The 11,911-nt window shown below is 42.3% G+C and overlaps 2 protein-coding genes across 3 annotated transcripts in view; one reads left to right on the forward strand and one right to left on the reverse strand.

Moving 5' to 3' along the window:
- The window catches only part of LOC144516152 (achaete-scute homolog 5-like), a 3,233-nt gene extending 207 nt beyond the window's left edge, over positions 1-3,026 (forward strand). Inside the window, exon 2 of the mRNA XM_078247346.1 lies at positions 1,057-3,026. Coding sequence (XP_078103472.1) covers positions 1,057-1,490 — 434 coding nt within the window. The 3' untranslated portion in view covers positions 1,491-3,026. The remainder of the gene's footprint in view (positions 1-1,056) is intronic.
- On the reverse strand, positions 1,849-11,090 carry ppp1r15b (protein phosphatase 1, regulatory subunit 15B). 2 transcript variants are annotated; one of them, XM_078249507.1, is made up of 6 exons: positions 9,932-11,090; positions 9,370-9,780; positions 7,305-7,458; positions 6,992-7,212; positions 5,613-6,089; positions 1,849-5,462 (listed from the first exon to the last, which is right to left on the reverse strand). In XM_078249507.1, exons 1-6 carry the CDS (start codon positions 10,466-10,468, stop codon positions 5,241-5,243), a joined length of 2,022 nt encoding a protein of 673 aa, XP_078105633.1. In that variant the 5' UTR covers positions 10,469-11,090; the 3' UTR covers positions 1,849-5,240. The 2 variants fall into 2 exon arrangements, with proteins under 2 accessions (XP_078105633.1, XP_078105632.1); XM_078249506.1 differs by having other exon boundaries at positions 7,305-7,470.
- Between the last annotated feature and the right edge of the window lie 821 nt (positions 11,091-11,911).

Genomic DNA, 11,911 nt, shown 5'->3' on the forward strand with positions numbered 1-11,911 from the left:
ATACAGAAATATATAAACATTATACTTCATATCATCTTTACACATCAATATATACACTTCATACCATCTTTATACAGAAATATATAAACATTATACTTCATATCATCTTTACACATCAATATAATAATATTTATTTTTGTATTTGTACTCTGTTGATTTGATATTGTGTGTAGTTTTATTTGGGGCTTTTTTCCATCTTTCGTTTCTTTTGGGTATTTTAGTTTCTTTCTATTTTATTTGGATTATGCATAAAGAGTATCCAGATTAAGCTCCTCCGTGTCTTCTAATCCCAAATGTTTGACATGACACAGAAATAAAACTATAAACATACTGTGCAGCTCATGTTTGTATTATATGTATATTTTTGTTATAAACTTCAATTTTTAGTCAGTACTTTCATCTGTTTATCAGTTTTTATTCATTTTTTATTTTAATTAACTCAAAGTTCAATCAGCGGTGGAACTGTAGTTTAAGTACTTTACTTGAGTATTTCTTTGCAACCTTCTACTTGTATTTGACTCCATCTCAGAGGGAAATATTTTTACTTAAATACTTTTTACTGTCTGACAGTTGGATAATGATTTGTGATTTTATTTTTTTAAATACGTAGAAAATTGTACAGAGTTTGGTTGGTAGAGGAATCTGCAAGTTTGGATCAGATTTTAAGAGAAAGATTTTCCAAAAACCAAAGGGTGGAAAGTAACTAAATACATTTACTCAACTACTTAAGTACAACTTTAAGGTACTTGTATTTTACTTGCACTCCATCTCAGAGGGAAATCTTGTAGGCTTACTAAACTACATTTATCAGTCACACCAACCAAACCACGTATTTAAGAAACGCCACAAAATGTCTCATTTTATTTATTCAATCAGATATTTTCTCTACATTTTATCCCCCCCATATAGGTACGTAACTCAGTTATAAAATGGTTTAGTTTCTATTAACACAAGAATCAGCCTTTTGATCATATTTGATTTTCCAAAAACCAAATCAATGTTTTCTTTCCACCCGTCTGAACGAGACATGTTATGGAAGTTTGTTTGTGTCTGCAGGTCACATGATGAGCTCCACCTTTTCTCCGCCGTCGTACCTGAGCTTTGGTTTGTCTCGCTGCGAGGATCTCTCTGGCTCCGCCCCTTTCCTCTTCTACCAATCGAGCGTGGGCGCTCTGCGGGGTGCCGGCGCTGGGCTGCGGCCCCTCCTGGCGCCCTTCCACCACCACGGACCCTTCGGCGTGTACGAGTGTCCCTTCGAGCCGGCGTTCATCCAGAAAAGGAATGAGCGCGAGCGGCAGAGGGTGCGCTGCGTGAACCAAGGCTACGCCAAACTCAGGGAGCGTCTGCCGGGTCACAGCGCCGACAAACGCCTCAGCAAGGTGGAGACGCTCCGCGCCGCCATCCGCTACATCAAGTACCTGCAGGACACACTGGAGGAGAAATCCCCAGACTGTCACCCTGGAAACAGGGCGTCCTCTCCGACTACATAGTGGATTTAGACACAGAAATGGGAATTTACAGACTATGAGAGGTCAACACAAGACTGTCACCATGGAAACGGGTGTTCATGTTCCAGGAGTGTTTTAACCCAAACCACGATCCAGGGGGCAGAGCTTCTGGGTCTCCAGCCCCGAATGTAGACAGACACACACACACACACACAGAGAGAGACAGACAAACAGACCATAACTACTACGGCCACTAGAGGGCGCCGTCACTAGAAACATAAATAGATCAGATTGAACAAACCACTTGTTTTATTAACAATAATTTCATGTTTTTAAACTGAACGCCAGACCTTTGATCAGCAGTGAAGATGTAGGGAAAGAAAGAGCCGGAGACACAGTGTGTGATCATTAAATATTGATTTAATATTTAATATTTATAATCTTTTAGTTGTGAGAGAGAAGTGATGAAGCAGAGCGAGTCAGCCGCCAAACCATGATTTAGAAAAATAAAAAGCATTTTCTGACAGAAGGGAACACCAAAGACTTCTCCTGTTTATAATAAACTCTGATTATTGATTAATAGTCACACAGCTGTGTGATAAACATTATATTAGTGCAACATGCAGACGCTTCAAAGACTCACACTAATCATCTGTTTAGTGTAAAGTACCAGGATGTTGGGCTCCATCCTGACTAAAGTACCAGGATGTTGGGCTCCATCCTGACTAAAGTACCAGGATGTTGGGCTCCATCCTGACTAAAGTACCAGGATGTTGGGCTCCATCCTGACTAAAGTACCAGGATGTTGGGCTCCATCCTGCAACATAAAGTAGAGACTCGGATCTACCTTCTGGGTTTTAAATCTGTTTGCATTGAAAGATCTCCTGCAGAAACCTAAGAGTCAAACTGGGAAAATGTTCAACATTTTTAACAATTTATGGACCAAACGAGGACTTTATTAAATGAACTTTCTGTGTGTGTTGAAGACAGGAAGTTTAAACTCTGACTCAGGTTCTGACTCGAGACTGTTACACGTTTGATTGGGAGTTGAAACTAAAACGTAGCAACAGTTTCAGAAAGATTCAGACGTTGTTAATAAAAGACAAAGATGTTGTTGTGAAGATCTGTCGCCTGTCTTTGTTTCTTGGAGGAAAATAAAAGTCAAACTGGGACATTTATGAAGTTTTTTCTAACATTTTAGGGACCAAACTAACTCATTAAATAGATGAAATAATACGTTTAGTTTCCTGTTCTGTAAATGAGTCTGCAGTTGATCTGAGTCTGATTTAATGTTGCACCATATCAGTAAATATAACCACCTACTGGCCCGTTATGATTAATTCATCTCAACGTGCTGTTGGCCAATCAATCAGACACACACAGACACGTTGGCCAATCAGACATTGAGTTGATGCTTCTCAAGTTTGTTTTGTACATTTTTGAGGCTTTCAACATTTGACTTTTATTGATGTTTTTCTTAACATTTTTTTTACCCTTTTTTAAAGCCTTTCTTCTTAAATGTTTGACATTTTTATTTCAATATTTTGTGACTTTTTGAGGTTTTTTCTTTCAACGTTTTTCCTCGGGGAAAAATAATTAATGTAAGGCTTATTGGAACAAAGTTAAAACTTAATAACTATAAGGGGATAAAATGTAGAGAAAATATCTGATTGAATAAATAAAATGAGACATTTTGTGGCGTTTCTTAAATACGTGGTTTGGTTGGTGTGACTGATAAATGTAGTTTAGTAAGCCTACAAGATTTCCCTCTGAGATGGAGTGCAAGTAAAATACAAGTACCTTAAAGTTGTACTTAAGTAGTTGAGTAAATGTATTTAGTTACTTTCCACCCTTTGGTTTTTGGAAAATCTTTCTCTTAAAATCTGATCCAAACTTGCAGATTCCTCTACCAACCAAACTCTGTACAATTGTCTACGTATTTAAAAAAATAAAATCACAAATCATTATCCAACTGTCAGACAGTAAAAAGTATTTAAGTAAAAATATTTCCCTCTGAGATGGAGTCAAATACAAGTAGAAATCCTGAATGTTGAACCCTGAAGCTGCCACCAGCCAGCCAAACATTTAAAGTGATTATTATGAATTAAGAATTATACAATCTAATTATTTGTTCCTTCAAAACAACATATTTCAATGATGATAAAACCTGAATGTGTCAGAGAATTAGGTTAGGTTTTTAATGTTTGTGTCTTTTAAAGTGACGGTTCCTAAGAAGAGAAGCAGATCTTTCTGATGTTTCCTGCATTTACTTTTATTGTGAAAATCTTTCAGCTAAAAACAGGTTTTAGTTTGAAAATACTGAGGCGGAGACGGTTGTGTGTGAAACATGTCTGTCGTACGGAAGAGAAACATTTCAGAATCACGTTATCATTACATAAAACATCTGCTTTAATAACATCTTTCTACCTTTAAAACAACATCCTTCCAGATGTCTTTCTTTGAGTCGCTTATGTTACATTTGTCACTTTCTAAATTCTTTTCCTACGTTTCTGTTGTTTTTTTGGAAGTTTTTTTTTTTTTTGACTTTTTTTTTAAGTTTCGGTCGCTTTTTTTATACGTTTTGTCAATAAAAAAGAAACATTTCAACATTTTTATCACTTTTTCAACATTTGTTTCCAACGTTTCTGGCTACTTTTCAAAGTCTTTTTGGCTTTTGTATTTTGACGTTTTTTGTCTCTCTTAATGTGAAAAACAAAGTTATTATAGAAACATTTTCTTGTTCTAATTTAATAAGTTTTGTATGTTATGTAAGCAACATGAAAACATCTCATTACCACAAACGTTTTACGTAATGACGTGACACGTTACTCTTTCCCGGCGCCGCGGTGACACGTTTCCATACGACACGTTTCTGTTTCTTTCAGATATTCATGATTTTCTCCGTTTTGTATCTGCGACGCCTGAAGATTTCTGTTAAATATCTAAGTTTTACAATCCCAAACGTTTGGCATGAAACAGACATTAAATAAAACTAAACTAGTCGACTGAGACTCTTTAAAAACTGGAAATCAGACTTTAATACTGTGAATTTAAAGGACTTGTAGTTTGGAATTAAAAGCTGAAGATAAGACGTTTGATACTTGGTTAAAGGGACTTTAATACCAGCGATGCAGATACTGATTAGAGGCTCAACACTTACTGATTATCAGTGGTTAACATCCATGCAGCGAGGCTTTCAATCTTTGGCTTCAGAGAGAAAAATAAAAGCTTAAAATGAAAACACGCAACACCATGGGCAGGTTTCTGTCTGCAGAGAGAGAGTCCCGCCGGGGTTTTAGGGTTTTTGCCCTGAAAGAGAAAAAGTAAAGCAGATGATTACGTGAATAATCGGCCACAGACTTTCTGTCCGTCTGCAGAATACAAAGAAGACACAGTGACGACTTCTCAGCCCTTCAGATTTCACTCAAAGAGTCAGTTATGAATCGGGGTTTTTAGAGTCTGGAGAGAGAGATGGAGACAGAAAACAGAAACAACAAGTCTGTCTGTCCGCCTGTCCTCTGTCTCTCTAACGTCTCATCTTTTCATGTACTGTCCACTTAAGAAAAACTACAACCCTGTAAGTAGTTCTGTCTTGAATAACTTCCAATATGTTCAAAAATATTTTAACCTCTAAGTATTTTTGGACAGTTTTGACAGCCCTAGAAAGGATAGATCGATCGCCCTGCGGCGTCCTGGATGTAGAGGACAGACGCATATTCCTGCAGCGTCCTGGAGAAAATCTGTCGGTTCCTCAGGTATCCGGACAGATTTCTCTCAGACGTCCAGACAGATTCAGGCGTCCAGGACGCTGTGGGCTGGAGCGGTGGCGAGGCGTCTCCAGACTCTCTGGCGGTGTTGCGGCTGCAGGACGTGGGCGATGCTTTGCTCCGTGTCGCGGCAGCGCCGCAGGAAGCGACAGCGATCTCTCGCCAGCTCCTCCCAAGGGCCGCGGCGGTCCTCGTCCTCCTCGCCGCCACTGGCAAAGAACTCTTCCACATCGTCACAGAAACGAACCTGATGGGGAGAAGATTTAGGTTCACTGACTTTTACAGAAGATAAATAAAAACAGACAAATGAAACAAGTGGCCGCGGGTTATTTGTGATGAATATAATATTTGTAGGTCTGTCTGTCTGTGTGTGTGTGTGTGTAGGGCTGCGACTCACCTTCTTAGTGACGGAGCAGCTCTGCGTGGAGAGTTCAGAGAATCCGCTGTCCAGCCGCTCCTCAGCCTCCTCCGTCCTGTACTCCGGCGGAGACGCTGCGTCATGGCGCCCAGCGGAGCGACAGGAAGTCTGGGCCCCGGCTCTGGTTCCTGGTGGCGCCCTGGCGGGCCCTTGGGTCCGGAGCGGTGCCTGGAAGTTAAAGGGGCTGTACGGGTCTGAGGAGCAGCCGAAGGAGTTCAACAGGCGGAGGTTCTCGGCTTCGTCCCCCTCGCTGGCCGACGCCGAGTCATCCCAGCTGTCAGCGCCGGATGGCGGCGAGGAGGCGGGGGAGGACTGCGTGGAGGACGGAGGCGAGGTGGCGGGGACGGTGCGGGGCGGCGTGCGGGCAGCGGGCAGCAGGGCGGTGAAGTTTCTGGGGTTGTACGGGTCGACGCTATGGCACAGTGAGCGCCACAGACGCTCCGCCTCGGAGTCAGGCTGAAGAAAATCATAAAGACACATTTATACTTATTTAGATGTTGTTATTGAAGTTTAAACACAAACTAATCAACACCTTCAACTGTCACATTTCCCTTCAGACTTTTCCTCCAGTTTAACTTGTTGAATTCCCCTTAAAAGAAATATCAGAAGCTCCGAAAAATGAACCGTAACTAACAGTCAAATCTCTCTCAATAAAAACTAAATGTTGGCTGAGTGAAATAAATCAGACCTGGGTCCGAAGGTGAAACTCAATGTGGCCGCAGTGTGAACAACCAAGGAGGATTTGATGAGACTTTTACGTCAATCTACATCGACATTTGTCACCGTTATGCTCCGGTGGGAGTTAGCCCTACACACAGACCGTAACATTCAAAACTTGACTAGGCCTACAACATGGAGAACAGTGATGGAGCAAGATGGAGGGAGAGGGAGGTGTTAGACCTCATTAGTGTATGGGGAGATACTTCAATTTCTCTTCATTGTTCTCCTCCTCAGCACCTGCTCATTAATGTTACGGCTGCCATTACACAAACATTTAGAAATAAAAATGAAAATGCTGACTTCCTCCATGACCTCCCTAACTTTAGTGCAGCAGCGTGCTGCGTCTGATGTCATTGGTTTTGGTCTTTTGATCATGTGGGTCAGTTTCGAAACCGCAAACCGTTCACACTGGAATCTGATATAGGCCACATTTAAAAGGTCATGGGAACAGACACTAAAAATCTGATCTGAGCAAAAAAATCTGAATTAAGCATTAAGACTTGCGGTGTGAACGAAATCCAAAAAAGCCACACAACCACACACACACACACATCCACACTATTCTAACGTAGCCATAAAGTGCAAAATAAGTTTTTGTTGATTTAAATCGTGATTATAATCCAACGTAGCTTCCGTACCTCAGACTCTACCTCGCTGTCCGAGTCTTCTTCGTCTTCTTCATCTGATGAGTCGGACGGATCAGACAAACCTTCGCTGTCGAAGCCATCATCATCATCCTCCTCATCATCATCAGAGGACTCGTCTGATTGGCTGTCGTCGCTGCAGGGGCATCCCATAATGAAGGCGATGGCTTTATTCTGGCACTGAGGCGTCGCTGCACACGGATCCTCTGGAGAGGCTGGAACATATAATCATAATAATCACGGTTAAGAAAAAAAGAACAGATAGAAGGTTGAATGAATGAAATCATTAAATGTGAAGCAGCCCTACCGTCCGGAGCGGCTGCTTCCTGTTCTTCTTCTTCTTCCACCTCCTGTCCTGATGTAACGTCACACTCTCCGTCCTCTGAAGTCTCGTTTCCCTTTCCTGTGTTTTCTGTTTCGTGTTCCTGCTGATCTTCACTCAGCATCTTCAGCTGGCACACCTGGACGCACAGCTGCAAACATTCAGCATATCTCAAAATACATATAGAATCACAGACATTATCCAACATTTTACAGACCAAACAAACAACAAAAATCACACTTTTTTTTTATTATAAAATTCTCTCTCAAAATATTCCAATTTTTTTTCTGACTTTAATCTTTCAAAATATGTAGAATCACTGACATTATCTGACATTATATAAGGATTGGGCATCGACAACCGACTCCTACTTGTAATTGTTCTTTATTGGAATCGTTTGGATTTAAATCTGATCATCGGTTCCAGAAGTTTTGGAAGTTCTGCCACCAGCCAATGGCGGGTACTTTTACAAAGGTGACTTTCTTCGGGTGACTTTGCCTTGTATACCAGCCACAGTGGCATCTTCAAGCCGTGGTGCTGCTGCAACATAGCGTCGGGAAGGAACTTGTTTTGGTGGAACGTGTTTTAATCATTTACAGAGTAACTCATTTGATTGGTTTTCAGTGCTAGTCCGTGACACATATAGCTGAGCTGAGGTACAGACGAAAGGAAAATTATTGGTTAAAAAAATGTGGCGACATATCCCCGGTGTTGAGAGGCCCGCTGCGCAGTCAGCAGTAGATATGAATGTACAAACTGTTGAGGGCGAAGAAAAGAGAAGGTACTTTTCGAACAAGTGGCGCATTGATGACGAAGGGAAAACGAGGGAATGGTTAGTCCACTTTCCCGATGGCCATCCATGCACTGTACTTACTGTCCAACCTACGTGTCTTCAGAAAATGCAAACAATGTTGGTTAGAGGAACAACTAACCTTAAATTAGAGGCAATAAATGACCACGAGTCATCCAAAATGTTACTGAGAGATGAGGCAATATTTTTTTGGTTTGTTCATTAAACATGTAGGCCTACAATTACTGTAGAATATGACCAAATGCAATTTTACCATGGTCTTGCAGGCTTTTTTCACTTTTTATTTGCCTATATTAATAAAATACGTATTAATAATAATAAAAATAATGCACTGAAGCAATTCAAAATATGCTAGTGCACTTTTTATGAATTTGAATTCCGGAAAAAGTGTCTCGTAAAAAATATAAGTGGCTGGTAAAATTGGGCAAAAAAGTTAATTTCCCACCCTGCCCTCGTGTGTGTGTTTAACTGGCTGTGCCATTTCACGCTGCGATTTGGTTGGCTGAGGGAAGTCCCGCCTAGTTCCAGGGGTTCCCTGCGATGGTGACGCAGATCGGTGAGGCATGCCACCACTGCCCCAATCGAGGAGCTCCAGTGAAGTCCTCCTCCGGCTCAAATAGCCTGTTTGACTGGCAGTTCAGGGCAGCTGTCAGACCCGATTAGTTTTAACACTGATATCGCTCTGGCACTCAACAGGTTTGTCTTATCTAGTTCCACTAGGTTCAGGGGGGCTGCTGGGCACGTTGTGTTTTTGTTTTTTAAAGTGCTTTAGTTAGAGAGGATTTTGGTTTATATTTTTGTTTTCCTGTAGCTGGAGTAGTAGTCTTCCTTTTGTTATATTCCTTTGTTGATTTCCACAGCACCCATTGGCCCATTCTTCCTCAAAGAATCAGAATCAATAAGAACCGGAAGGATCAGATGCCCAACTCTACATTTCATAGAGAACAGTGTGGTTCCAGAAGTAAAAACCTTGTTGACTTTCTCCATAAGGATTTAGATTATCAGTCATAATGTCTAAACCCTCAGAGGTAGAATGACCCTGAGCTATGAGGTTAAAACACACACACACACTTACCAGGTTGTGTAACTAAAGTTTCTTCGCCTATAGAAGTTAGAAGTCTGTATGAAATCAACCTTGTTTTAAAATATTCCAACTTTTGTCCTTAATTTTCTGACTTTTCTCTCTCAAAATATATAATCCCAGAGAGAGATTACCTGACATGTTATGTTCACCCCTACCTGTAAGTGTTCCTCCTCCGGACTGGAGTAACCATTGTCGGTCTCTGGGGTCAGCAGCACCGCCACACTGCAGGCGGCGGCGGCCCCGGCTCCAAACAGGCTCCGGTGCTCCCTAACACCGAACCACTCGGTGTTCTGGGCGGTGTGAAGCCCTCCATTGTTTCCCGACTCCTCTTTGTGCTGAGAGGCTCCAGTGTTTTCTCCCAGCGTCCATCCCTCTTCGCTTGTTTCGGGTTGTTTTTGTGGACAAAGCGTCTGGGCTGTGCCGGCCCGGGGCAGATATAACAACCCTCTCTGGGAGCTTTCCTCGCCGCCCCAGAAACTGTCCCACCACGTTCTGCTCTTACCCATACCGCCCGTCACAGAGGCTCCCGCTGGCCCCCACTCCTTCTCCGTTGGGGGGCCGATTTCCTGCAAATATAACAATAACAATCGCTTTATTCAGGACACAATGGAAGGTCCATGGAACAGTAAAAAAAAGAAACGCCAACTACTCACCTGTGATGAAACGTGTGTGTGTGTGTGTGTGTGTGTGTGTGAGTGAAGCACACCAACCACTCACCTGAGATGAAACCAAGCTTATAAAAACATGACTTAAAGAAGTCCACGCAGAAGACAAATATCCACTTTCGTGGGTTTGCTGGTGGCAGGAATTTAAGTCCATTCCTTCGGCGCTTTGAATCCCAAGTTCCCGCAGAGAATCGGCGGTGATCCACGGTATCGTGCCGTCGGCTCGGGGCTCCAGCAGCCCGGCGGCTCCGGCGTTCTGACACCGCAGAACTGGCACGTGAAGACCCGGATGATGGGTGACGTTTAGTGGCATAATGTCGTCCAGCTGTCTTAAAAAATCACTTTCCGCATCAACAAAGCTGGTTTTTAAATTTAAATCCTCGCGGTTCCACCCGGTTCCTGTATCAGACCGGGACGGGGCACGGAGCGGTCGCCCTGGGAGATAGCTTTGTAAAAACGTCATCGCGGGCCTAGACAGAAGGCCGATCCACGAGCTTTCCTGGCTTACAAGCCCAGCAGAGGAGACTCCACGTCCGGCAGGAGACGACGAGCTCTGCCCGTGTGTCTCACTGCTCATAGTTCTGAACATTTTCTTTTCAAAGTCCCAAATATCCAATATATTAATTATAAATAGCCATGTGACATTATCTCAGTTCCGCTGTGACAGCTGTATGATCCATTTAGAGTGTTTTTAGTGAAACTTTAGTCTTCAGCGCACGGACCGTCACAGCGAGAGGGAACCCAGGGATTACTGTCCGTGACACCGGCAGCAGCGCTCCACTGACAGCGGTGGTTGGACTTCTTTCTGGTGGAGAACTTAGTGAAGACGGCGACGGAAAACACGGTGGAGGATGAATCCCTGTTTGAGGACGAGAGAAGAGCCATTTTGTCTGGAAGTCTCACCGGCGGTGATAGGCTAACAGGTTAGCTTAGCAGTAGCAGCTCATAGATAGGAACGGGAGAAGCTAACTAGTTTAGCGGTTTTAGCTTAGCAGTAGCAGCTATCTATCTGACCGGTTAGTAAACCGAAGTAGAGTCTTGATCAAGAAACACACTTTGTTGGCTTTTTTTCTCAGTTTTCACGATTTCTTGTCTTCTTTCGGTGTTAATACTGTTCTGGTTTTCGCGAATAAAGACTAATTTAACCGCCGTGTTGCTTCCGTGTGTCGGAGTGAGATTTCATCAGAAAATCAAGGGACCGTCAACAATTACTCGCAGTGTTACCGGAGCCAGGGAGCGTCGCTGTGTTACCGGAGCCAGGGAGCGTGTGTAAACACAAAAAACTGCCCATACTGTGTATAAATGAATGAATTTAAATCAACGTATAATAATCCGTAATAAAATACATAAATGGCACAAAAGTTACAAGAGAAATTGTGCTAACAGCACAAAAATAAAACACAAATTTCACATAATTATAACATGAAAAAGCCCCAAATGTTGCCAAAAAACAGAGTAAATATTAAACAAAAACGGCAATAAAACACACCTAGATACACACACACACACACACACACACACACACACACACACACACACACACACATTGTGACGAAGGACGACCTCTTCAGGCAGGTAAAACTGGCTGCTTGAGAATCAGCCAACGAGGAGCAGCACTACGCTCTGCTGCTCGCTGAAGAAGAGAGCTTAAGTTTCAGTTTTGGGAAAGTTTGGTAGAGAGCGCTTGTCTGACTGTGCAGTTTATATATAGATAATATAAGCTGGTGTTGCTGTACTTATTTCTAAGTTTCTAGAATTGTGTGCGTGCATCTACCAGTAAGTAATACTGATGTTTGTTGTTGGATTTACCTCATAATAATGTTAAACTGTGTTTATTGCACTGCAATAATGTTGTGGCACGTTGCTGCTCATAATTGTATAATGGTGGAGCCTCGTACTGCCCGTGTGTTTAATTGTTTAGAACGCTGTATATTAACGAAGGTGTTGCTTTGCAAGCCTTATGTGTCTCAATTAAAAAATATTGTATGTTGTTCTTGCACAATGTGTAACGTTGTTTATGTTAAGGAGGAAT

This window comes from Sander vitreus, chromosome 4, assembly GCF_031162955.1.
Source record: "Sander vitreus isolate 19-12246 chromosome 4, sanVit1, whole genome shotgun sequence".
Classification (NCBI taxonomy): domain Eukaryota; kingdom Metazoa; phylum Chordata; class Actinopteri; order Perciformes; family Percidae; genus Sander; species Sander vitreus.